Source organism: Macrotis lagotis, chromosome 1, assembly GCF_037893015.1.
Source record: "Macrotis lagotis isolate mMagLag1 chromosome 1, bilby.v1.9.chrom.fasta, whole genome shotgun sequence".
In the NCBI taxonomy this organism is placed as follows: domain Eukaryota; kingdom Metazoa; phylum Chordata; class Mammalia; order Peramelemorphia; family Peramelidae; genus Macrotis; species Macrotis lagotis.
In genome coordinates, this window is record NC_133658.1 from 318,769,533 (window position 1) to 318,797,220 (window position 27,688).

A 27,688-nucleotide genomic window follows, 5' to 3' on the forward strand; every position below is an offset into this window, starting at 1 on the left:
GAGCCTTTTTATCCAGGGGAAAAGATGGGCATTTAATGAACTGGGAGACTTCCAACATTTCCTGTCAAAAAGACCAGAGCTAAATAGAAAATTTGGACATCAAACAGGAGGCTCAAGAGACACATGAAAAGGTAAAAAAAAAAAGTAAAGAAAAAACCTTGCTATCCAATAAGATAAAACTGGCTAAATCCCTACCTTAGGGAAAGACTCTAATTTCCCCTTATTCTTTTTGTCAATTCTTTCCTTTATCTGTATATCCTAAATTTTTACTCTTTAATGCAAAATATAATAAAGTATTCTTTAGTCTCTGTGTTTCTTATGAAATTAAAGCTTTTAAATACTTACTTTGAATTCCCTCTTCTAAATGATTTCTTTGTGAATGCCTTATGAATCTTATCCCCACTTTATTTTTGTTGTGTTTCACTCCTAGAAGTATTAATTCCTTCAAGAGATAGAATATTGCCCCACAGTGGAAATTTTCCTGTGACCTTGATCATGTGGGCTATTTCAAACCAAGGCCCTCTTCATAATTATTTTCTTTTACATCTGCCATTAAAATGCTTCCCATGTTCTCCTACCCTTCTGGATGTATGGGCTGCCCCTAAAAGATTGATTCTCCTTCTCTAGGGGTGAGATACTAACAATGGACAACTAACACTCTCTTAAAGGAAGTATCTCTCTGATCACTAGAATGAAGGTGAGAGCAAGGGAGAGAGACAGAGAGTTTATTAAGAGTCTGCTGTGTCAAGCACTGAAGTAAGTAAAGTAAGAGATATATGAATTTACTTTATATTTGAAGGTTTTCCATGGTCAAGTACAGAATTTGCTGTTTGTCAACGGGAATTGTTAAAACTAACCACTATGTATCTTAGAGTTTCTAGCATAGGTTTTTCCTTTGTTTTTCTATAGGTACTCTGTTTTTTTCTTTTAATTGCATAGTTTTCTGTATTCAGAAGTTCTAGAAAGATTTCTTGAATTAGGGTTTGAAGTCTTTTTTTTTAATTGCTGTGTTCTTCTGGGATATCTATAATCCCTAAATTGTCCATATGCATCCTGTATTGAAAATCAACTTGCTTTGCTGGTATACAGAACATATTATTTTCTTTTAATATTGCTGCTTTTTGTTTCTCTTCTTTCTTATCATGTTTGCCTTTTGTAAATTTGTACTCTCAAGCAGTTGTTGTCTCTTTAGGTTCAGTGGAGATGCCATTTTATAATCCGCCAATTATTTCTGCTTTGCAAGATATAAATTCTGCCTACATAATTATTATTTCTCTCTTGAACTATTCAGGAATATCTTACCATAATTCCAAGATCTCTTGGGAATCTACAGGGTTCCTTGCCTTATTAGATACTTGTTTAATTTGTCTTGTAATATTTCTTGAGAGATGTGTGGACTTATTTGTTGACTTCAAGGTCCTCTTCCTAACTGCTTTAAAAACTTCTCTGTTGGTATGGTGTGTGTGTGTGTGTGTGTGTGTGTGTGTGTGTGTGTGTGTGTGTGTACGTGTACATGGAAAAATACTTAGGAAGACCAGATTCTAACCCAGAGAGATCTAGCACTTCTGAGGAGAATATGAATTGGTCTTCAGCACAGAAAGACTTCCTTGAAGAAATCAGGAAGGAGTTTAAAAATCAATCAGAAAAGTTGGGAAAAGAAATACACACACACACACACACACACACACACACACACACACACACACACATATATTTTCTCTGTCAGTCACTCTGTGAGAATTCCTACTTTGATAATAAATTTCCCAGGGCCAGATAGCAAAACTCTCAGACTCTTTCACATTTTCTGGATCTCTTTCAATGAGTTTTATTAGGGGGGAATCTCGCTTTATTTCTTCTGATTAGATGGCCATCTTGGTTCTCTCTTTCTAAATTAGTATTTTTAGCAATAAAAATAATGTTAATCTGTGGTCTGAAGAAATATTTCACCCCAAAAGTGAACAATAACCTCTTGATTCACCTCTTGATTAACTAAGCATTTGCTGAATTTATTTGTATTTTTTGCCACTGCCCTATGGAAAAATCTTCAAAAACTAAATTGCAATGTGCACTTTGATATTACTAAATATATTAATACTATGGTGAAAAGTATATCAAATATACTAGATGATTTTTCAAAAACAAAAAACTTATTTCATTAACTACTATGACTCAATTGGAAAACATTACTTTTTTAAAAATCAGTTTTTTAATTATTTAGATTAAGTACTTAATTAAAGACTCTCTTTAAAAAATGAAGTATACCAAGTTCAAATTTCATTATTTTTTAAAAGATAACATGGGATGAGGCCCAGTTTGAGACCACACAAGATGAGCCTTCAAGGTTCTATGAAACAAACATTCATTTCTCATTGATTCCTTCTAAGAGTAGACATTAATTTAGTCCTTAAATAAAAGGCCTTAGAAATTTTACACTTATTTAGAAGGAATTAGAAGCCCTATCCACAATTGTAATATTAAGAGTCTCCCATAGTAATAGTGTCCTTTTGTGGTTGGAATCACACAGAAACCCATTGAAACTAAGCTTTCAAGGAATTATCACATACTTCAATGAATGCCTTTTTTTTTCAAAAATATGAAGTAAGTAAATTTTTGTCTTAATTATCTTCCAAATCCTCATTCTAAAGACACTCTCTTTATTACACTCAAGTAATTAATTTCATGCTCTCTGGTTAATCTTTCATAGAAAAACCTGTTCGTAGAAAATAATCTATTCATATTCCTTCATATTAAATTATCAATAACTCATAAGATTTAATTTGGTACTTCCTTTGGAAATCTATACATTTCTGATGGGACCTAAGATTAAGAGAATAAATGACAGCATTTCAGGCATCAGAAGACAATGGAAGCTATTTTATCAACAAAGGGATTCCCTGAATTTTACCATATTGTCAACTTCCTTCCTTAACTTGTCAGAAGTCAACCTAGTCCTCCCTGCTTAGCAGAAAGACAGGAAAAATTAATTTGTGGAGGTCAAAATATAAAGACTGTTAAGAAGTCTAAAATTTGAAAATAACCCATCTTCAAATTATCTCAAATTCAGAGCTTCTTTATTTCAAAATCCACCATCTTATAAAATGTGTAACATACCTCAAGCAAGATATTTAGATCATCCTTTTCTTTCATTTTATCTTCATAGGCTAAGAGTAATGGTGACAAATACTTTCTATCCAACTAAGAAAAAAAAAAGAAAATTAAAGGATGTAAATACTTTTATTTATATCTTTACATATTTATTTACTAATCAATAATAAAAGTTTAGCAAGAATATACACTTTATTTTGAAACTAGTAATATAAGTTTAATAAACTGTACAACTTAAAGATTGTATATGTCTAGCCCAAGCAATACAAATATGAATATTAAAGATATATTTTTTTCACTTACCAGCCAAGGTGGTGGAGGACCCGTAAATGGAAGACCTTCAATTTTTCTATTCTAAGCAAAGAGCAAAAATTGAAGAGAAAGTTAAACGAATTTTTTTTGGACATTTCAGGTCTTCTACTCTCGAAGCTATTTATTTTCAGGCATTAAAAAAAAATACACATGCACAACAAAAATCATTTGGTATTTAAACCAAAGGATTCACTGAGAATAATTTTCAGCAAACTACTGACCTTAGACAAAATTACAATGTGAATGACAAAGTCTTTAGCATTATCCTTCCTAGCTCATGAATAATATATTTAGTGATCTCATTTTATTCTACTCCAAAGCCTTTGCTCACAAACTCATTCTCTCCAAACCTATTCTCCAAAATTTTAATCTTGATTCTCCTCTTATCAAAACTCTTATTCCTCATTGTAACTATATTAATAATACCATAATATATTATATTATGTAATATAATAATAACATAATTAAATTAAGTCATACTACTTCAAGCTAGGTGGCACAGCAGATAGAATTACCAGGACTGAAATCAGGAAGGCTTATTTTCCTGAGTTCAAATCTGGCCTCAACTGTTATAGCTGTGTGTTTCTGGGCAAGTCACTTCATCCTGCTTGTCACAGTTTTCTCATCTGTAAAATGAACTGGAGAAAGAATAGCAAAACACTCTAGTATCTTTGCCAAGAAAATTCTGAATGGGGTCATAAATAATCAGATACAACTGACTCAATCACACAATAAAATCATACTATGTTCTTAATAACAAATAGATCTAGTCTTTCAAAAGAATCCTTGTATTTATTCAGGAGGCTTATGAACCCCATCATTCCACATTTCTTTCTTATACCATAAGAACAAAGATAATCAATTTGACACTTCCCTTTGGAAAGATTGCTTACCTCTAATTTATGGTGACTAAAAAGTCTAATTATGTGATATCTATCTAATAAGGACCCACTTCAAAGAAAAGACTACTTATGTTAATTCTTTTATTAAATTATCCATGTACTAGTTCCAAGGACTGTAGAACCAGAGTTGAAAAAGAACAGGACCATCTAATGCCCCCCCCATCCTATAAAGATGAGGAAATAAGCCTAGTGACTTTCCCAAGGTTACAGGTAATAATTGTCAGAAGCAGAATTTGAACCCAGGATTCCAGTCAGTAATCTTTCCACTGTAACAAAACGCCTGACTGTTGGAGAAGAAAGGGAGGCCAAATTCAAACAAACTGCTTAGAAATACTGTGCAAAAATCAAATATTTAGAATTAACAAAAGACAAAATTGAGGAAGTTTGTGATTAGGAAAAAACAGTCATGCTGTAAAGGATGATTACGAAACTCGTGATCAACTGAGACCCACAATGCACTTGCATGAAATTGTAGGGCATGGGGGCAGCTAGGTGGCACAGCGGATAGAGCACTGGCCCTGGAGTACGCTCAATTACCTAGTTGTGGGGCCTTGGGCAAGCCACTTAATCCCATTGCCTAGCAAAAAACCCCCAAAAAACCAAAAAAAAAAAATTTTAGGGCATGATTCCTATGAAGTCAGACATGCACTCTGGCTCAGCACTAAGAGATATTAATTCTGGAATACAACACCTGAAGTGTTCCCATGTGTCTCTATGTCTCGAAGAAGTATATCAAAAATGACTGATGATTAAGTCTGGAAGAGTCACTATCTGTGGGTAATAAGAAGAGCTGGGGAAAAAATGCTCCATCTCTTTGGACTCTGCCTCATCTGAAGATTATTTACTGCTTTTTTTCCCTCCCCTAGAAATCCAGGATTAGTCAAAGGGGATTTCTACAGCCATCACAACACCCACATCCACCCCAAATGCAGTGACAGCTACTAAACTTTGGCAGCCAAGAATGTGCCTGTGCTGACCAAGGAAAGCTTTTAAGTTCCTGGCTATTTGCTTATTGTGTTTGTTTCCTTTCTTGAGCAAAAGTTGGTAGGTGACAATACTGAGAAAGTACACTTCTGACATAATGATTGCTTGAAAGCTGTGAAGGATGGATGCTGATTGTTCAAGAGGACCACTCTTCTCCCTCTATATTATTTCACTTGATTATCTTATCACATCCTATAAATTCAATTATCATCTCTATGTTGATAATTCTTAGAGCTACTTGTCTAGTCCAAACTTTTCTCCTAAACTCCAGCCTCACTTTTCTCAATATTTATTCCACATCTTAAACTCAAAACATCCAAAATTCAACTGTTATCTTTTACCCAAAGTCTTCCCATCTTAGTTTTTAACTTTCCTAATACCATTACAGTCTTTAAAATCTTTCAGGCTTACAACATAAGAATTATTCTTCTATCTTGTACTCCTTCCATAATATCCAACCTGTTCCCAATTTGTTGTATCCCTAGAACACAGTGCAAAGCCTGGTTTTTGCTGTTGTTCAGTTCAGTGAGTTGTATCCAATTCTCTGTGATCACATTTGAGATTTTCTTCAAAGATGTAATGGATTCATTTGTCATTTCCTTCTCCAGCTCACTGAAGCAATGAGGGTTAAGGAATTTTCCCCAGATCACAAAGCTGGTGTCTGAGGCTGAATTTAAATAAAGATGTTCCTGACACCAGATCTGGAGGTCTATCCATTGTGCCACCTACCTGCCCTCAGTAGGCACTTAATAAATGTTTACTAATTGACAGATAGCTATCAAAATAATCTGTTATTGTTTAAAAACAATGGAAGCCAATGAGTGGAACAGATTGGTCATACAAAAATATATAGAAACAAACAAATCTAGAAGTCTAGTTTATTTTTTTTTTCCTCCTATATGCCTTAAAAATTTCTGCTTCTTTGGTAAAGATACACCATTTGGGAAAAACAACAAAATACTGGGAAAATGAAAAAGAAATCTGGCATAAAGTTAGACAAATAGCTATTATTATATATCATAATAAGCTCCAAATAGGTAAGATATGTCACATATATAAATCAGAGGGACATTTACTCTTTTTCTTTTTAGGTTTTTGCAAGGCAAATGGGGTTAAGTGGCTTGCCCAAGGCCACACAGCTAGGTAATTATTAAATGTCTGAGGCCGGATTTGAACTCAGGTACTCCTGACTTCAGGGCCAGTGCTCTATCCACTGCACCACCTAGCCTCCCCTAAATCAGAGGGACAAAGAAGAAATTATCTTTTAGATCAATGGAGAGGGAAAAGGATCGAGAGGATAATGGAAGATAAAATGGACAAACATGACATAAAATTAAAAACAAATTTATATAAACAAAACAAATTCAGCTAAGATTAAAAGGGAAACAGTTAACTGTGGGATATTTTATAAGTATCTATGACAGAGGTCTTGTTTCTAAGCTAAACAAAGAACAGATTCAAATAGAGCTATTCTGTAAATGATAGTCTAATAATATAAATAGGCAGTTCTTACAGAAACAAATAGAAGCTATAGCTAACCATATCAAAAATTCTTTTATTCACTAATAAAAAGAAAAATGCAAATTAAAACAATTCTGGAGTTTTCCTGCCACATTGCTATCTAATTGGCAAAGATGATAAAAAACAAAAATGATCAATGTTGCAGAGGTTGTGGGAAAGAAGCACTGCTGATAGTCAACTGTAAATTAGTCCAACCACTCTGAAAAGTATTTTCTATCCATGACCAAAGTTGCTCTACTGCACAAATACTATGACCTAGTGATAGTGCCCCAAAGAAATCAGTGATAGAGGGAAAAGGCACAGTTGTAAAAACATATTTATAATTTTTTGATGGTGGCAAAAAAATGAAAATAAAATGGGTACCAAAAAATTGTATGAACAAATAATGGCATATAAATATATTTAGACTCAAGTACTATATTATGTTTACTGCAATGAACTATGTCCTAAATATACTGTAAGAAATTATTAAAGACATGGTTTCAGGAAAAACCTGGGAGGGTTTAAATGAACAAAACCAAAAGAACAACTTATACAATAACATTATTATAAAAATGGACAACTATGAAAAACTTATGACTAACCAGAGTGTCAAAATAATGATGATAAATGATGTTACCTTCCCACTCAAAAGAGAAGTAATGAAATCAAGACAAAGAATACATATCTATTTGGGACATTGACAATGTGGGAACTTACTTTCCCTGATTATGTACATTGTTACAAAAGTTTTGTTTTTATTTTCCTTTTTTTCACATTAAGGAAGACTATTGAGGGAAAAAAATATATGCTTGTTAACTAAAGAAAAACTTAAATTAAAGAAAAATTATTTCCCTACTGGTGACTAACAGAAGTTTTATGATGAAAGGGATAGTGTCTGACAAATTTTGTCTCCTCTCCAATATCCAACAAAGCAGTCTGCAAAGAGTAGGTGTCTAATGAATACATGTTATACTATATTAGGGGGCTAGGTGGTTGGAAAGGCTTCACAGTGGGACTTGGACTGAATTGTATAGAATCAGTAGAAGAGAAGGGATTGTTGGTAAGATATGCCAGGCAGTGGGAATGTTGTGAACTAAGATAAAAGAAAAGAAGAGGTATTACGGTGATTCTAAAGTTAGAGGATCTCTTTTTTACTTTTTATCTCTGATGCTTACTTTCTGTGCTATCTTAGGCAAATCATCTTGGACCTCTATTGCTTATTTTTTATGTAATCTTGGGCAAGTCACTTAAGTTACCCCAGGCTTCAGCGTCCTCATTTAAAAAAAAGAAATGACTGGACAAGATGATGACCAAAGTCCCATCTAGCTCTAGATCTAGAAAGTTTATATGACCTTTGGTAAGTCAAGAGAAAGTGGACTAAATGGTTCCTATGAGAACATTACCTAATCCTTAGTCACTGAATCAGTATGAGGAAAAACCTTAATTTAGAAAGACCAGAGTCACCCACTGCATCTTAGGTGATTATCAGTCATCTTGACTTCTGTCTTTCCCCAGGACTCTAATGAGGCAAAAATGAGGCTGATGACTTTGCTGAGATTTTTCTCTCTCAAATTTAATTCATTCATAAGTCAAAACATCGTACTAATGGGGCAGCTTGTTGGCACTGTGGATAGAATGCCAGTCTTGGAGTCAGGAGGATCTGAGTTCAAATGTGACCTCAGACACTTGATATTTACTAGTTATGTGAACTTGAGCACATCACTTAAGCCAATTGTCTCACAAAAACTAAAACCAAAAACCAAAAAAACAAACAAAAAATCATCACAACTGTGTATTATTGGTTCTCTTTGAGAATGAAGGGAAACATCAAGTAAGATATTCTCAGGTCTCTATACCCATGAAGTTATAGGTTCAGTTCCTATTCCTACCCCTTTCCAATTCCCTAACAATATTATATATTATCATATAATGAGGAGTTATTATTCCAAATAAATTATGTGAGAATTATCATTTTAAAAGTCAGGAAATTAGATTTTACAATCCCAAATAAAAGTAATTCTCTAAAAATTGAAATTATCAAATTTAATGTTATCTTGGAAAAATAGGCTTAAGGAAACTAAGAGAAAGATAATTTTAATTAAGTTACCTGTATATTACCTGTATATTACATAGTAATTTAAATGTTCTAGTGGGTATTCCCAGTAATATCTTCTTTCATCAAAAAAAAAGAGAACAATAAAAATTGCTTATGATTCAAATGGGAGTGGTAAAAATATATGGATTCATATTTTTCTTAATAAAAATCATTACCTCTTCTTTGGATAAGTCCCTGAATTTAGTCTGGTATCGACTTAGCTCTGCATTCAAACGGTATACAATCATTTTCAAGTCAATATTTTCATCCACCAGCTCCTGGGCTTGTTGTCTTAGAGAAAGAAATTCAGCTACATCAACTATAAAGAAAAAAAGAACACATAATGCTATGGGAACAAAATTAGATCAGTCCAAAATGTTTAACATAGCAAATTTTCTTCTTTTCCTCATAAGACGCACTTATCTATGCATGTGGTTTTAACAAATTTTTCTTAGGAAAATAAAAAGTTATATATACTCCATCATGAATTAAAAGATATTAACTATATATCAACTACCTGTCTCTAGTTTTTATAATACAGTGATGTTTCTTAAATAAAAGTACACAAAGAATAGGGAAAATATTTCCACATGATTTTAAATTCAAAGGAAATGAATCTACTATAGTTTTTCTTTTAGTATTTAACAGTAGTTTTCAACAATCATTTTTTGCAAAGTTTTGAGTTTCACATTTTTCCCCTCCCTCCACTGACAGAAAGCAATCTAATATAAAGGCTATAAACATATAACCATGCTAAACATAAATTCATACTACTCACATCCTACTACAGTTTTTTTTGTTTGTTTTCTTTTCTTTTAGATTTTTCAAGGCAATGGGGCTAAGTGGCTTGGCCAAGGCCACACAGCTAGGTAATTATATTAAGTGTCTGAGGTCGGATTTGAACCCAGGTACTCCTGACTCCAAGGCCGGTGCTCTATTCACTGTGCCTCCTAGCCACCCCCTACTACAGTTTTATAGAAAGAAAAAGACTTTTGTAATCTGGCCACTATTTTTGTCTTTCTATGAAGTTAACATTAGGCTTTTAGAACCTAAAACAAATACTTATCTAAATATTTAAAAAATTAACTATTTTGTAAACATTAGTAGGCAAATATGGCAAATTACTCTAGAAAAAGTGCTATAGGAAGATAAACTGCTATATAGAAAAGTACATTTTAAAATGTCCTAAATAATACTAGTTTAATTTGTTAGGCTCACAACTAATGGCATTTTCACTTTTATCTTAAAGATTATTTTGAATCCAAATCAAAATATAAATACCAGCTTCTCTGAGTATTAGTTTCCTTTAATCACACTCTATACAAATAAAGTATCTTTTTTCCATTTTACATATAAACATTTTAGTAGGATACATTTTTGTGATACATTTTTCTATTTCACTTAGCTGAACTCTTTAAGTTTTGTGTATCAATTGTGGCTGTTCATTTATCTGATACTTTGTGACCCCATTTGGGTCGCAAAGATACTAGACTGGTTTGTCATTTCCTTCTCCAGCTCATTTTACAGATGAAGAACTGAGGCAAACTGTGTGAAGTTAATTTTGAACTCAGGCAGATGAGTCTTCCTACGTCCCAGTCTGATACTCTATTCGTTAAGCCACTTAGCTTCCAACTGTATCAACAATCTTACAATTGTTTGAGAACTTCCTGAATTTTACATAATTTATTATTTATAATTCAAAAAACAACTTAAAGACAGATTGTGCAACAGTAAAATCCTTAAAAGAAAAACTCAATTTAAATATTTTTTAGTTTGAAAACCAGAAGTTACTAGTTTTATCAAGGATAAAAGGATTTTAGATTAATAGATTAGGCATAGATTAATGAATAGGCATATTTTTCATTTAAATGAGTACTACACTATGATGGATGAAGATCCTGTTGGCAGTTCAGTGATCAAGGACAATGCCATCCATATCCAGAGAGAAAACTGTGGAGTCTGAATGGGGAATAAAGCAAATTATATAGACTTTTTAAAACTTTTCTTTTTTTATTCATGGTTTCCCTCCCTTAGATTCTAATTCCTCTTTCACAACAAAACAAATAAATAATAATAATAATAATAATAATGTTTGTTGTTCATTTTCAAAGAAGATCATGCATCAGGGAGGTAATAATATGACAAGCATGTGAAATGGATTTGAGGGAGGGGTGTGTATGCTAAGTCAATAGTTTCACTTTCTCCTCCAGAATCATCTGGCCAGATATGAATCAGGACAACTGGAGATGGCTCTGGATGTGAGGAAATAAAGGTTAAGTGACTTGCCCAAGGTCACACAGCTAGTGAGAATCAAATATCTGAAACCGAATTTGAACTCCTATTCTCCTGATCAGGGCCAGTGCTCTATCTACTAAGTCATCTAGCTGCTCTTATGGAAATATGTCAAACACAATTGTACCTGTACAACTTTTACCAGACTGTTTACACCCATGGGGGTGGGGGGAGAAAAAGAAGGTAGTAGAAAAATGTGGAACTCATAAATTTGCAAATGGATGAATAATGAAAACTACCTTTGTATGTAATTAGCAAAATAAAATTTAAAAAATAAATACTATATCTTCAATGGATTACAGAAAATTGTGAAGTTGATTATTATTTTAAAAATTTATCTTCTGCCTGGCAGGTCACAATACACACCTAGTTTAGCCTTATAGATATAACACTGTTCTGCTTTCTTTGGCAGGGTAGGATGGGAATCAATCCTAAATATGTAATGATCTTTCACCCCTATTAAGTTCAAAGCACTGTGCTTGGCAATAAGAACCAAAGACAAAAAGAAAAACAAATGTTACCATCTAAGTAGATTACATTCTATTCATAGTCAATCAACAAACATCAATGAGCTAAACAAGGAAGATACAAAAAAGAGGTCAAAGACCTAGCAAAATTGAAACATAGCATTTAAATATTTAAACATCCATTAAAGGATGCAGAGAGCACAAAGAGCTTCCTACAGATTACAGCACGTGATTGAAAAATTAAAGAAAGCTAAGGAACCTAAGGGATAGAAGTTAGATGGGAATAACACAATCCAGGTAGATAAGACAATCTATTCAAAAACTAAGAGGTAGAAGATGGAATGGTAAATGTGAAGAACAACAAAGTGGTTGGTTTGACTGGGCTGAAAAATGAAAGGAGAATAATAATGATAGAAAGACATAAGAAGCTAATGTAGATTCTTTAGCAAGGAAGTGATATAGTCAGATGTGTGCTTTACAAGTATTTTGGCAGCAGTGGAGATAGTGAATTAGAGGGGATGGAAATGGAAGCAGGAACCAACAAAAATACCACTACAATAAAGTCAGATATGATAAAAATCAACAACAGTGACCACTAGAATGAAGAAGAAACAGATGAGAGGGATTTAATGGTGTAGAACTGTCAAGAGTTGGCAATGAATGGATGGGGGGAGGAAGAAGAAAAGATAGTAAATTAAGAATGAGTTTGCAAAATTTGATGGCTGGAAGAATGGTGGTACCAAGTGAAGTATTTTGTGAAAAGATAATGAGTTCTGTTTCTTCCAGATGGAAGAGTCTATCTAATTCAATTACTCATTCATTCGTTAAATATATAGTTTAAATAGAATGAGTTCTGTTTTGGATATTTCCATTTGAGATGTATATGAAACATCCAGATGGAGTATCTGTCTAATTCAATTACTCATTCATTCTTTAAATATATAGTATCTTTATTAAGTATATTTCATATAATAGTTCAGTGGAAATACAAAGATGAAAACATTAAATGTTGCAATTCTATTAAATTATTGACTAGCAAGGTCCTGTAAGTATTTCAGTAACTCATTATGTGGCTCTATAGCAAATAGCCTTATATACTGAAGTTTTAACAGGAGTTCTGGCACTTGTAATTATGGAATTAGTGTCTAAAAAGCAATGAAAAACCAGACCAAAAATACTAACTTTCAAAGACTCACAAGAACTTATGTGCAGGTATTTCTAACATTAAATATATAAAAAATAACCTATAAAATAAAATTGAATTAGGGAAAATATTCACATTTTAGCTCCTCAAGGGCAAGAATGATCATGTTCCTCTTAGACCCCTTTAGGGCTAACATTGATATAACTCACAGAAAACTTCCGTTGAATGCCTGAACTACAGAAGCAACAAAAATCTGAGTTTGATTATGTGGAAAGAATAATTAGTATTTAAGGGGATTGAAGGTCCTTAAAAAATGCCTTCTGGAAATATTCATGCATTTTTTCCTCACCTATTGATTGATGACTCTGTTCAGTTGCTTTCACACTCGTATTATCTTTTTCCATATCTTTAACTTTCGAATGTAATTGCCCCAATTCCTCCTTAATTTCTTCCAATTCATGGGTAAGGAACTCATTTGTAATGGTTTCAAAATATTTTTGCTGTTTTAATTCATCAAAGTTATGTTTATTTAATTCCATCTTTTCTTGATGTCTTCTTATAGATACATCTATAAATTAGCAGGGAAAATATTTTTAAATATTAAATCTTATTCACTGATGCTTTTTATAAGAAAGACAGAAAGAATGTTTCTATTTACAATCAACATAATACTATCACCCTACTTAAAACAATTAGCAGTTCTAAAATAATAAATTAATGTCTCAGATTAACAAAAGAATTCAAGCATATATAGGAAAAGAAAAACAAAAGAAAAGCAAGACCAGTAAAATAGAAGTAAAGAAGCTTTTCTCAACTTTAATATCTCAGTGTTAGTTATTTATTTCTTCAAAATAAAATTTAAAAATTAGCAATTTCATTATAAAGTCCAACTAACCCAAGTGACTGATTAAAGGCTTTCTGATTTGCTATATTATAATGCATAAGACTCAATTTATTCCCTAACTGTATATAGAATAAAAATACAAATCCTCCTGCTTGGAATGTAAAGTCCTTCCCATTCTGCCTGGAGTACAAGTAATCAAAATATTTTCATATTATTGTTCGTCATGCAATCCACATTCAATGAGGAATATTTGCTATTCTCCATAATCCTTCTTCTACATCCTTGTCTTTTCCCAAGCTGTCCATTCCCCTTGCTTATAATAAATGTCCTTCTCACTACTCCAGGGAAACTAAGGGAGAGAGAAAAGCCTGAAAACACTGGGAATGAGAGTTGGTCAGGAATATCCATACAAAGGCAGTGCTGGGGAGCACACATAGGGCAGGAAAGGGAGCTGAGATAGACACCAAGGCAGGAAGGACTGGAATAAAAATTTACAGGGGATCCTTGAACAAGCATTGGGTGCAAGGATGAATGCTGAAGCACTACTGACAATTACCAAGCTTTGATTCAATGAAAAAACTGCAGAAGCCCTTTCTGAGTAATGATAACAGTGACTTAGTCCATCAGCAAGTCACTGAAACTAAACTGCCCTCAGCCAAGATACCCAAACCTGGATCAAGAACTTAAGAAAGCTAAGATCAAGAAGTCAATGAACAAATTTCTCCCCAGATTACACCACTTTAGGAGCACTGAAAATTTGCAGACCTCCACACTAAACTAGGAAAGGAGTGCAGACCAAACAGTTTCACAAAGAAAGAACAAAGCCCAAAATTAACATAAAGTCCAAAGTTAAGAAGGAAGTCAGAAGAATGAGCAAACAAAAAAATTGAACCTGACCATAAAGCATTACCCAGTAACAGGGAAGTTCAAGACGCAAACACAGATGAAGAGAAAGACTTGAAAATATATATAAGCAAAGCCTCAAGGGAAAATGCACCTTGGATATCACTACAACAAGAATTCTTAAAATAATTAAAATTTTTTATTAAAAAGCAAAAGAAAAAATTATTTTTATAACAAAGTTAAAGTCATATAGAAAAATGGCAAAAACATAAGAGCTATTAAAACTATGAAAAGAGATTAACAGTTTGGTAAAAGAGATTCAAAATCTTACTTAAAGAAAATAACTTCTGGGGTGGCTAGGTGGCGTAGTGGATAAAGCACTGGCCTTGGAGTCAGGAGTACCTGGGTTCAAATCCGGTCTCAGACACTTAATAATTACCTAGCTGTGTGGCCTTGGGCAAGCCACTTAACCCCATTTGCCTTGCAAAAAAAAAAAAAAACCTAAAAAAAAAACTTCTAAAAAAGAAAAAAGAAAATAACTTCTTGAAAAATGGAATTAATTTAATGGGAGTTAATGAATGTGAACAATAAGAATTAATAAAACAAAGTAAAAAGACTAAAAAAACAGGAGAAAATGTGAATTATATTTTTAAAAACTACTTGAGATGAAGAAGAAATAATCAAAATCATTGGAATACCTGAGAGCCATGAACAGAAGATATCTTAAAACAAAAGAGCAAAGTAGGAATTGAAAGAATACATCAGTCACATACTAAAAGAAAAGTTAAAATGAAATCTCTCAGGACTATTATAACTAAATCTAGATATCCTAAGTCAAGGAAAAAATACTTTAAGGAGTCAGAAAGAAATCATTCACATACCTTGGAAACACTTTCAGGATCACACAAGATTTAGTAGCTTCCAAGTTAGATGAATGGGGGGCTTGGAATATTATATTCTGGAAGTCAAAGGAACTAAACTTACAACCAAGAATAACCTATCCCATAAAACTGAATGCAAATCTTCAAGGGAATAATGAACTTTTAATGAAATGGAAGCCTTTCAAGAATTCTTGATGAAATACAACTGAATAGAAAATTTGACATTTAAACAGAAGATTCAAGGGAAGTATGAAAAGGTAAATACAAAAAAGAAATCAGAGAATTTAATAAATTCACATGTTTGCATTTCTGTATATACATGTAATTATCAAGAACTTTATCAAAATGAGTACAGTTAAGATTCTATTTAGAGGACAAGGTTATGATTCGATTATTTTGGAATGATCTCAAAAAAATGGAGGGGGAAGACTTAGGTATGCAATAAAAGAAAGGGGAGGGGAGAGGAAGAATGGGGAAAACTATAACACACAAATGAGGCACACAAAGAACTTTTAAAATGGAGGAGGAAATGGGGAGGATGACAGTGATTTGAACTGCCTTAAAGGGGGAAAGAATATGTACTAACTCAAGAGGGCACTGAAATTTACCTTCCCTAACAGTTAAGTAGGAGGGAAAGGTAATAAGAAACAGGGAGGAGGAGGAGGAATAATAAGATGGGACAAATTAAGAGAGGCAGTGGTCAGAAGCAACAGAGTCTTGAGGAGGGAAAGGGTAAAAGAAAAGAGAAAGAGAAATGGAAGAAAAGAAGCTGGAAAAAATACAAAATAATTTTAACTGTGAATACAAATGAAAAGATCACACTCATAAATGGAAGGAAACAGCAAAATGGATTAGAAACTTGAATTCAACAAAATGTTTACAAAAAACACAACTGTTATACAAAATCACACATAGAGTTAAAGGGGTTAGAAAAAAATCTCTTCTGCTTTAGCTGAAAAAAAAGGCAAGGATAATCATAATGAGCTCAAACAAAGCAAAATCCAAACAAACCTATATAAAAGAGACAAGTGAAGAAAATTTATCTTGCTAAAAAAGACAATGATGTGGGGGCGACTAGGTGGCACAGTGGATAAAGCACCAGCCCTGGAGTCAGGAGTACCTGGGTTCAAATCCGGTCTCAGACACTTAATAATTACCTAGCTGTGTGGCCTTGGGCAAGCCACTTAACTCCATTTGCCTTGCAAAAACCTAACCCCCCCAAAAAAAGACAATGATGTGATATCAATAGCATGTATATATATAAATATATATATATATATATTTATGTGTGCATATGTGTATGTGCATACCAAATGACATAGCAAATTATATTTTTATATTTTTGTCTCAATTATGTGTAAAAACAAAACAATTTTTAATGCTGATTTCTTAAAATTTTGAGAGTTCTAAATTCTATCCCTCCTTCCATTCTTCCTTTCCCTCCTCATTGAGAAGGCAAGCAATTTGATATAGCTTATAATGTACAGTCATACAAAACATTTCCATATTCATCATGTTATAAAAGAAAACACAGAACAGAAAAAAAATAAAGAAAAAGAAAATTTTTAAAAAGTTTGCTTCAGGGAGGAGTCAAGATGGCCGTGAGAAGGTAGTTTTCCAGGGAACTCCTTCCCCCCAAAACTCCAAAAGCCAATAAATTTTGGCTCTAGCCAAAATTCAGAGGTGCAGAACCCACAGAAAGACTTAGTGATACATTTTCCCAGTCCAAGATAACTTGGAGGTTCTGCGGGAAAGGGGTGCTTTACCAAGACAGGGGTGTTGGAAAAAGCCCCGGCTATAATAGCTTGAAGGGGCGGGGAGAGAATTCTGCTATATCAGAATGAGTGTGGAGTGAGGAGCACCAGTGAGAATCTGGAGTAACCAGCCTGCAAACCCAGAGCAAAGCCCACAGACGGTAAGGGAGTCAGGGAAAACTGCAGAGATTTTTCTGCTCTCCCTCCGGATAGGACTCTGCTGCTAGCCCACACTCAGATACAGGTTGCAGTTTGGGCTTCCACACTAAGTAGCCAAGCAGGACACCCTCCTTACAGCTCCAAGGTAGAGGGAAGAGTGTGTGTGTGTGTGTGTGTGTGTGTGTGTGTGTGTGTGTGTGTGTGGTGGGGGACATCTACATATCAAAGGACAGGCAAGAGAGAATAGGACCTTGGAGGAGTGAAGGTCCCAGTGGGGTCCTCCCCCCCAAAAATGACCCAAAGCCTTGGAATTGCTGCAAACTGGTCTTGGGCTGAGGAAACAAGTAAACAACAGAAAAAGAAGAATCTGACCATAGAGAATTACTTTAATCCCATTGAAGATCAAAACACATACTCAGATGATGACAAGATCAAAGCTTCCTCCAAAACCTCCAAGAGAAATAGAAAATGGACTTAGACTATGGATGAGCTCAAAAAAGACTTTGAAAAGCAATTAAGGGGGGTGGCTAAGTGACACAGTAGATAGAGCACCAACCCTGGAGTCAGGAGCACCTGAATTCAAATCTGGCCTCAGACACTTAATAATTACCTAGCTGTGTGGCCTTTTGGGCAAGCCACTTAACCCCATTTGCCTTGAAAAAACATTAAAAAAAAAAAAGAAAGGAAAGAATACAGCAAAATTTCCCTGAGATCCTAGAAGCAGAGGGTAAAATAGAAATCTACAGAATTCACAGGTCACCTCCTGAAAGAAATCCCAAAAGAAAAACTTCCAGGAATATTATAGCCAAATCCCAAAACTCCCAAATCAAAAAGAAAAATTCTAAAAGCTGCCAGAAACAAACAATTCAACTACCAAGGCTTCATAGTCAGGATTACACAGGATCTGGCAGTATCTACACTAAGGGCTCGTAGGGATTGGAATATGATATTCTGGAAGGCAAAAGATCTTGGTTTATAACCAAGAATCAACTACCCAGCCAAACTGAACAACCTCTTTCAGGGGAAAAGATGGACAAAAACCTAAAAAAAAATGCTGAAAAGCAATTAAGGGAGGTGGAGGAAAAATTGGTAGAAGAAATGAGAACAATGCAGATAAATCATGAAAACCAAATCAAAAAATAGAAATACAAAAAAACTGAAGAAAATAATAAGTTAAAAAGCAGTTTAGGCCTAATGGGAAAAGCAAAACAAAAGGCAAATGAGGAGAAGAATGCCTTACAGAAGCAAAATTGGCCAACTGGAAAAGGAGATAAAAAAAGTTCTCAAGAAAATAATTCCAGCAAATGCAGAATGGAACTAAAGGAAGCTGATGATTTGCAAGAAATCAATAAGAAATAAAACTCTTCAAAAAAAAAGCCAAAAATTAGAAGAAAATGTAAAATATATCATTGGAAAAACAATGGACCTTGAAAACAGATCCAGAAGAAATGATTTAAAAATTATTGGGCTATTTGAAAGCCATGACCAGGAGAAGAGCCTAGACTTCATTTTTCAAGAAATAATACAGCAGGGGCAGATAGGTGGCACAGTGGATAGAGCACCAGCCCTAGACTCAGGAGTACCTGAGTTCAAATCCAGTTTTTGCAAAGCAAATGGGGTTAAGTGGCTTGCCCAAGGTCACACAGCTAGGTAATTATTAAGTGTCTGAGGCCAGATTTGAACTCAGGTACTGCTCACTCCAGGGCCGGTGCTCTATACACTCTGCCACTTAGCTGCCCAGAAAAGACGGACTTTCAATGCAACAGGGGACTTTCAAACTTTCCTATTGAAACAATCAGAGCTGAACAGAAAGTTTGATCTACAAGTACAGTCTCTGGTGAACCATTGAGGGGGTGGAAGAGAAGGACTAACTATGAGGAACTTAATGATATTGAACTGTTTGTATTCCTGCATGGGAAGAAGATATTGATACTCATATGAACTTTCTCATTTATAATTAGAAGGAGCATATGTAGACAGGACGTAGGAAGGAGAGGAATAATGGTATAATATAGTAAAAAAGATGGAGTCAATGGGTGATAGAGGAAAGTCCTGAGAGGAAGGGGAAAGGAGATGAAGAAGCCAAGAAATTTCACATAAGAGTCAAGAAAAAGTTTTTCAATGCAGTGGAAAGGGGGAAGGCAAGGGGGAATAATGAGTGAGGCTTCATTCACATCAGAGATAGCTCAGAGAGGCTATAACATACACACCTAACAGGGTGAGGAAATCTATCTTACCCTAGAGGAAAAATGAGAAGAAAAGGATGGGATAAAGGAAAAAAGGAGGGAAAGGGGGAATAGGTGATAGAAGAGAGGGAAGATTGAGGAGCAGGTACTCAACTTTTGGACAGGGCCAGGATGAAAGGAGAGAGAGAATAGAATAAATGAGAGTGGGGAAGAATAGAGTGGAGATATAGCTAATAATAGCAACTGAGGGGAAAAATATTGAAGCAACTTCTCTGGTGGACTTATGATAAAGAAAACAACTCACCTCAGAGACAGAGACATTGAAATCTGAACACAGACTGAAGTACATTTTTCTCTCTCTCTCTTTCTCACTATTCTTGAGGTTTCTCATTTTCTTGGGGGGGGATATGTTTACTCATAAAAAAATTATTGTAATAATAGTAATAATAAATTAAAGTTCACTTGCAAAAAAAAAAAAAAGAAACCAGGAGGTCTGAAAATTCAGGGAAGCCTGGAAGGATTTGCATAAACTGAAACTGAGCAAGATGAGCAGAACCAGAAAAACATTGTATACTCTGACCAACCTTGATGGACTTGCTCATTCCATCAGTGCAACAAACAGGGACTATTTTGGGGTATCTAAGATGGAGAATACCATCTGTATCAAGAAAGAATCATGGAGTTTGAAAAAAAAAAGACCAAATACTATATATATATAATGGGGAGAAGCTCTAAGCATTTCCAGATAAGATCAGGGATGAAATAATGATGTTCATTATCACCACTATTATTCAATATTTTATTAGAAATGTTAATCTTATTTCTCTCTCAACACATTCAACGTAAATCAATGTACACCATGGAAACAATGTAAAGACTAACAGACTACCTTCTGTGGGGGTGGGGGGAGGGAAGCAAGAATGGGGGAAAAAATTGTAAAACTCAAAATAAAAATCTTTCTAAAAAAAAAAAAGGAAATGGAGGCAGCTATGTGGCGCAGTGGATAAAGCACCGGCCCTGGACTCAGGAGTACCTGGGTTCAAATCCGGTCTCAGATACTTAATAATTACCTAGCTGTGTGGCCTTGGGCAAGCCACTTAACCCCATTTGCCTTGCAAAAACCTAAAAAAAAAAAAAAAAAAAAAGAAATGCTAATCTTAGCAATAAGAGAAGAAAAAAGAAATTGAAGAAATTAGAATAAGCAATGAAGAAGCAAAACTATCTCTCTTTGCAGATGATATGACAATGCACTTAGAGAACCCTAGAAAATCAACTAAAAAACTACCTGAAACAATTATCAACTTTAACAAAGTTGCAGGATATAAAAAAAATTCCTCAAATCATCAGCATTTCTATACAGTATGAGCAAGACAGTATCAAGAGATAGAAACAGAAATTCCATTCAGAGTAATGGTAGACAACATAAAATACTTGGAAGTCTACTGACCAAGGCAGACTCAGAAACTATATGGACTACTATAAAACACTATTCACACAAATAAAATCAGATCTAAATAGCTAGGTAAATAATATGTGTTCATGGGTAGGCCAAGTTAATATAATAAAAATGACAATTCTACCTAAATTAAATTACTTATTCAGTGCCACACCCATCCAACTTCCAAAAATTATCTCACTGAGCTAGAAAAAATAAATAAATTCATATGGAGGAACAAAAGGTCAAGAATTATAAAAAAAATGCAAAGGAAGGAGGCCTAGTCACCCCAGATCTAAAACTAAATTATAATGCATCAAATATCAAAACTGTTTGGTACTGGCTAAGAAGAGTGGTAGATCAGTGGAATAAGACTAGGTGTAAAAGAAACAGTTGTAAAGGGTTTTAGTAATCTGCCATTTGATAAACCCAGAGATTCCAGTTTCTGGGATAAGAACTCAGTCTTCAATAAAAACTGCTGAGAAAACTGGAAAATGGTATTAGCAGAAACTAGACATGAACCAACATCTCACATCCTATGTTAAGATAAAATCGAAATGGGTTCAGGATTTAGACATAAAAGGTGATACCTTAAATCAATTAGGAGAACAAGGAATAGTCTGTCAGATAAACTGTCAGATCTATGGAAAGGGGAGCAGTTTTTATGACCAATGAAGAGATAGAGAACACTATAAAAGGTAAGACAGATAAATCTGATTACATTAAATTGAAAAGTTTTACACAAAAAACCCTAATGCAGCCAAGATTAAAAGTAATGCAGGAAATTGGGAAGCAATTTTTGCTAGTATATTTGACAAAGGACTCATTTCAAAAATACGTAGAAAACTGAGTCAAATTTAAAAGAAAACAAGTCATTCACCAATTGATAAATATTCAAAAGGGTATGGAAAGGCAATTCTCAGATAAAGAAATTAAGCTACCTATAATCATATGAAAATTGTTTGAAATCATTACTGATCAGAGAAATACAAATTAAAACAACTCTGAAGTACTACCTCACACCTATAACACTGGCCAATATGACTAAAAAGGAAAATGATCAATATTGGAGGGGGTATGGGAAAACAGGGACACTAATGTATTTGTTGGTGGAGTTTGGAAATAATCTAACCTTTCTAGAGAGCAATTTGAAACTAAGCCCCAAGGGCAATAAAACTGTGCATACCATTTGATCCAACAATACCACTACTAGGTCAGTATCCTAAAGAGATCATGAAAAAGGGTAAAAATCCCACATAAACAAAAATATTTATAGTAGCTCTTTTCATGGTGGGGGATGTCCCATCAATTGGGAAATGGCTGAACAAATTGTGGTATATGAATGTGATGGAACACAACAGTGTTTTTATAAGAAATCATGAGGGATGGGACTTCAGAAAAGCCTGGAAAGACATGAACTGATGCTGAGTGAAATGAATAGAACTAGAAGAATATTATACAAACTAACAACACTGACTGAAAATCAATTTTGACAGACTTGTTCATTTTAGCAGTACAATAATCAAAAGATAATTCTGGAAGATTTGAGATGAAAAATGTCATCCATATCCAGAGAGGGAATTGTGGTATTTATTTAAATGCACGCTAAAGCTTACTATCTTTAATTTTTTTAAAAGTTGTTTTAGGGGCAGCTAGGTGGTGCAGTGGATAGAACACCGGCCCTGGAGTCAGGAGTACCTGAGTTCAAATCTGACCTCAGACACTTAATAATTACCTAGCTGTGTGACCTTGGGCAAACCACTTAACCCCACTGCCTCACAAAAAAGAAAAGTAAAAAAAAAATTTGTTTTATATTTTATGTCATCTTTTCTTTCTAATTTAGTTTTTTTTTCATTTGGATTTAATCTTTCACAACATGATTAATATGGACCTATGTTTAACATAACTGCAATGTAGAGCTTTACATTAGCTTGTTTTCTGTTGGGGGGGAGTGAGAAAAATATAAAACTCAAAGCCTTTCAAGAAAAATGGGAGCAACTAGGTGGCACAGTGCATAGAGCACTGGTACCAAATTCAGGAGGACCTGAGTTCAAAGCCAGCCTCAGACACTTAATAATTGTCTAGCTGTGTGACCTTGGGCAAGTCACTTAACCCCACTGTCTTAAATAAAATTTTAAAAAATGAATGATGAATTGAAAAAAAAAACCCAAAGCATATGTACATTTTAGTCACTTTACTTGCACAAATGCCTATTGTTTTCCAAAATGGTTGTACTAATTTAAAGCTCTACCAATACAAGACTGTACCTTTCTTTCTACAAACTTTCCAACACTGACTATTCTCATCTTTTTTCCTTATCAATTTGTGGACATCCCAGAATTCTAACAAAGGATTTCTGAAAGAAATATTTGGAACATAATTCATTTGAAATTGAGATCTCACATACATTTTTATAATTTTTTTAATCTACTTCCATGAAAATCTTTAAATATATGGTTGCCTACTTATGAGAAAACAATTTACTATGTAGCTCTTTTCATTTAAGATTTTTAAGGGTGAGCTATCCTATGTTTGATAGATAATTCTTTGATTGCCTCCAAACAGGATAATTAAAAAAAAAATAAATCACAATTTTTTAATACAAGTAAAGAACTTCTAATTTCAAAATTGTGAATACAATACTTTTGTTCTCAAATACTAATAATTACTTCAATGCTTCTATGGTCTCATTAATTTAAGTACTCCTTTCCCAACCCATGCATGTCTTTTCATCCAGTGTGACTTTTGATTAGGCTCTCCCATAATTCCTCTACTGGGGCTCAGCTAAAGTGCTAGCCTTTCCCTAGATCTCAACATTTTATAGATTACAACGCAGCACACATTCTATCCTTCTGTTAAAGTATATAGGCATATAGCAATCTGATAACTTTTATGCTGCATTAAGTATAGATTATCATTCATAATATCCTGTTATTTATGACCACCATCTTTCCACTAACCTAAAGATGATTTTGAACATTTGATTCTTTGGACAATGTGGTACTTCATAACTCAAATTCTTCCATATAACAATACTAGAAGAATGTTAGTGTTTAAAAAAATAGAATACTAAAGACTAAGTATGCACTCTGTACCCAACTAAATGCATATCATGTCCAGAAAATAATAAGCATTTTTCATTTAATTGGCTTTTCCTATATAGCTAGTTAGGTCAAACTTTTGAATTTTAGATCTTATCTAGGAGGTTCTGCAGAATTATGGGTCTCAAGGAATCAGTAAAATATCAACCACAAGTAAGAGCCACTAGACCATGAAATTCTAGTCACATCACTTAAATGAATAACTGTTCCCTTAAAGAATTGAACATAACCTCTGGTGTTATTTTAAAATGTCAATAAGCATATGATATTTTCAGATTTATAATATGACACAAAAATCCCCAAATTAAATTATAGAAAGTAACTTCCCACAATGTGGCTCTAGATATTTATCCTGGATACCTGGAATTTGAACACACCTCTCATGTAAGCACTATTGTTCTTGACTATGACTGGAATCATACTTATCCTTGCCAGCAATTTGCAGGAAGTTCTGGGCTCAGAAACATAAAATAATAGAAGAACAGCTTATTTTGAGAAACTGAGATTATTCATATATTTTTTAAGCATAAGATAAGCAATCATATTAATACTCAAATGGTAACTACCTGGAAATGGTGGAGGTTTTTCCAAAATTACATTTCCAGCAGATAGTTTTTCATCCTGGGGGAAAAGGATAAAATATTACGTATATAAATCCTAATTTCTTCACCAAGAGACAAAGAAGCATAATCATCAAAACATAAATTTCATTATTTATCATGCTTATCAGGACCCAACTTTTCTCACTGGTATTCTATTTCTGTTAATTAATTTTAGTTTTGAGAACTTTAATATGCCATATTTCTGATAAAAGAACCACTGACCATAATGAAAGAATTTTCCTATAGTGAAAAGAGTGCAAATCAAGTTTTCAGTTTTTTCTTCTCATCTTTATGAGTCAATTGAGTAGCTGTGTATTTAGATTAAAATGTTGTAAATGGTTTTTCAAGATAAGAACTCTCAGACTCCAGACATTACATTATTAAGTTAAACATTTCATCTATAAACTATAAAACAGAGGTGTAAAAATGTCTTATTTATAGAAATACATTATTTCATGTGAATGCTAAAAAAGAAAAATTTAACCACCAAAGTCTTAATCAGATGTCTTCATATGACAAAGAAGGTGACCCCCAGAGTCTCAGAGGTTGGTACAAGCTTTGGAAAGCGTGTACTGGGAGGGCTATGAGAATGAGCTAACAAAAGAATGGTATATAAAAATCAACAAAACTGAGTGCCAAAACAACCCTATCAAAAGGCTTATCACTAAGCAATAAATATTTCTATCTAAAATAATTCTGTCATTTATTCAACAATACTTAGTGTAAGATGTAATTTGCATCAGCTATACCAGCAAAATTGAAGGAAGAAGCAGAAACTCAGAAAAATGATGATGAAATGTGTTTTCAAAATGCTTGGAACAGAGGCAGCTAGGTGGCGCAGTGAATAGAGCACTGGCCCTGGAGGCAGGAGGAACTGAGTTCAAATCTAGCCTCAGACACTAAATAATTCCCTAGTTGAGCAAAAATCAAAAAGAAACAAAACAAAACAAAAAAAGAAACAAAATGCTTGGAACAGAATTTAACAGAGAAATTCTTATCTCACTGCACTTAAAACAGGATCAACAAAATAAATAGACACTTAGAAATTTTAATAATCTTTTTAATTAGTGATTTATTTAGGGATGGGGATTATGCTTCTAGTTTTTTACTAAAAAGGTTTTCTGAGAAATAAATTTATTTAAAAATAATAGTAGCATGTGGTAAATATTGTTGAACAAATGACAGAAACATTTTCTGATTTGGAAATTATGATTATCATTAAAGCAAAGTATTTATCACATAGAGTTAACCATTTCTAATCTCAATATTAGTCCTCCTTCATAAAAATTAAAGAAAATTTAATTTCCTAGCATTATGAAGTAAGTGAAATCAGATTCTCTAATATCATCATATATTCCTTCAAACCATAAGAGGCATCTAATGATTAGGAAGTTCATTAACAGCTTTAAAAGCAGGGTGGCTAGGTGGCACAGTGGATAAAGCACCAGCCCTGGAGTCAGGAGTACCTGGGTTCAAATCTGGTCTCAGACACTTAATAATTACCTAGCTGTGTGGCCTTGGGCAAGCCACTTAACCCCATTTGCCTTGCAAAAACCTAAACAAACAAACAAACAAAAACCAACTTTAAAAGAGGTTTATGTTATAGTCTTACCTTTAAATTCTGAAGATGTTTACCTTTTGATAAAGAAAAAATAAAACTTTTAAAAACAATAAATAAGTAAATTTTACTGTCATAAAACAACACCAATACCATAAATCCACAGAGGGAATAGCACTTCTTTAATATTTACTTTGACTGATGTTAATTCAGTAAAGATAGAGAATTCTCAATATGAGAAACTGCTTTCACCAGTGCAGATGTTAATTCACCTATGACCTAGTGGATAGGTCCATTGAATTGCTTAAGGTACACAGAAGTTTAGTGATTTATGTAGGATCATAGAGCTAATTAATATAAAGGACAATATATAAACAGAAGTCTTGGCTCCAAATCAAAAGTTCTTACCAATATGCTTCCTATTCCACTTATACCACTGCCTCTTATTCATTTAAATTAATAACATAAAAAAATTGAAAATGAGTTGCAGAATCATAGAATCTCAGAGATAATGTAGCTTAATCATCTCAATTTTATGAATGAGACAAGTGAAGATTAGAGAAAGTAAAGGACTTGTTCAAGATTACAAAGCTACTTAAAGACCAACATGGGTTCAGAGTCCTGTCTAATGCTCTTTGCATTGTTTCATGATGTCTCTTAACTTGTAATTATAACTGAACTTAATTCATATTTTTATTTAACAGCAACTGTACAAAAATCCCAAAGACTTTATTTTTTAATTTAATATGATTTTTTCCTAGTCCACTCCTAAATTTCATATTTGAAAATCAACAAGTTGACTCAAATATTTTTTCTAAATATTAACTTGAAATAATCATAATCTCAAGTTTACTTAGAAAATTCTTGATTACCCCATCAATGAACTACAATTTTTACAGGTTAATTTAACTGTTCCTTCACATCTCTAAAGACTCATCCATGACTTGTCTTCATAGTGCTAATGGTATAATTCCAAGGGTAGGGCTCTAATCTTGGTAAATCCAATAAAAAGGCAGATCAGTACATTCTATGAAAGAGTTTTTATATGGCACCATGAGACAACTAAGTAAAGTCAAGGTAATTTAAGGAAAGAGAGTGACCTACTACCTGAATGTAACAAAGAAGGCTCTGCATGGCATCAAAGAGGTGTCATCTAAGCTGAGCCTTTGAAGAAAGATAATAATTCTGAGATGCAGGGATGAGATGAGAAGAGAATGCATCCTAGGCAGGAGAAACAACTTAGGAAAAAGTATGGCACATGTTAGGGGAAAAAAGGTTGGAAAGTTAAGTTGGATCCAAGTTACAGAAGGACTTAAATGTCAGACTGAAAATATCTTTTATACTAGAAGTAATAAGGAATCATTGAGGGTTTTTGAGCAGGAGAGTTGCATGATCAAATATTGCCTTAACAAGATATTTTTGAAGGCTTATGACTATGAATAGGAAGAGAGGGAAGGAAGAGTCTGGAAGTGAGCAGACCAATTAGGCTGTTGTATTAATCCAAGCAAGAGATAATGAAAG

The 27,688-nt window shown here is 33.7% G+C and overlaps 1 protein-coding gene across 4 annotated transcripts in view; it reads right to left on the reverse strand.

The window, feature by feature from the left end:
* CEP89 (centrosomal protein 89) overlaps positions 1-27,688 on the reverse strand; it is a 138,417-nt gene that overhangs the window by 79,570 nt on the left and 31,159 nt on the right. For 2 of the 4 annotated variants that reach the window (XM_074211477.1, XM_074211480.1), the window contains exons 6-11: positions 26,222-26,244; positions 24,574-24,628; positions 13,154-13,372; positions 9,078-9,220; positions 3,409-3,459; positions 3,112-3,195 (exon numbers count right to left, since the gene is read on the reverse strand). In XM_074211477.1, coding sequence (XP_074067578.1) covers positions 3,112-3,195; positions 3,409-3,459; positions 9,078-9,220; positions 13,154-13,372; positions 24,574-24,628; positions 26,222-26,244 — 575 coding nt within the window. The remainder of the gene's footprint in view (positions 1-3,111; positions 3,196-3,408; positions 3,460-9,077; positions 9,221-13,153; positions 13,373-24,573; positions 24,629-26,221; positions 26,245-27,688) is intronic. The other 2 variants (XM_074211478.1, XM_074211479.1) reach the window with 2 other exon arrangements.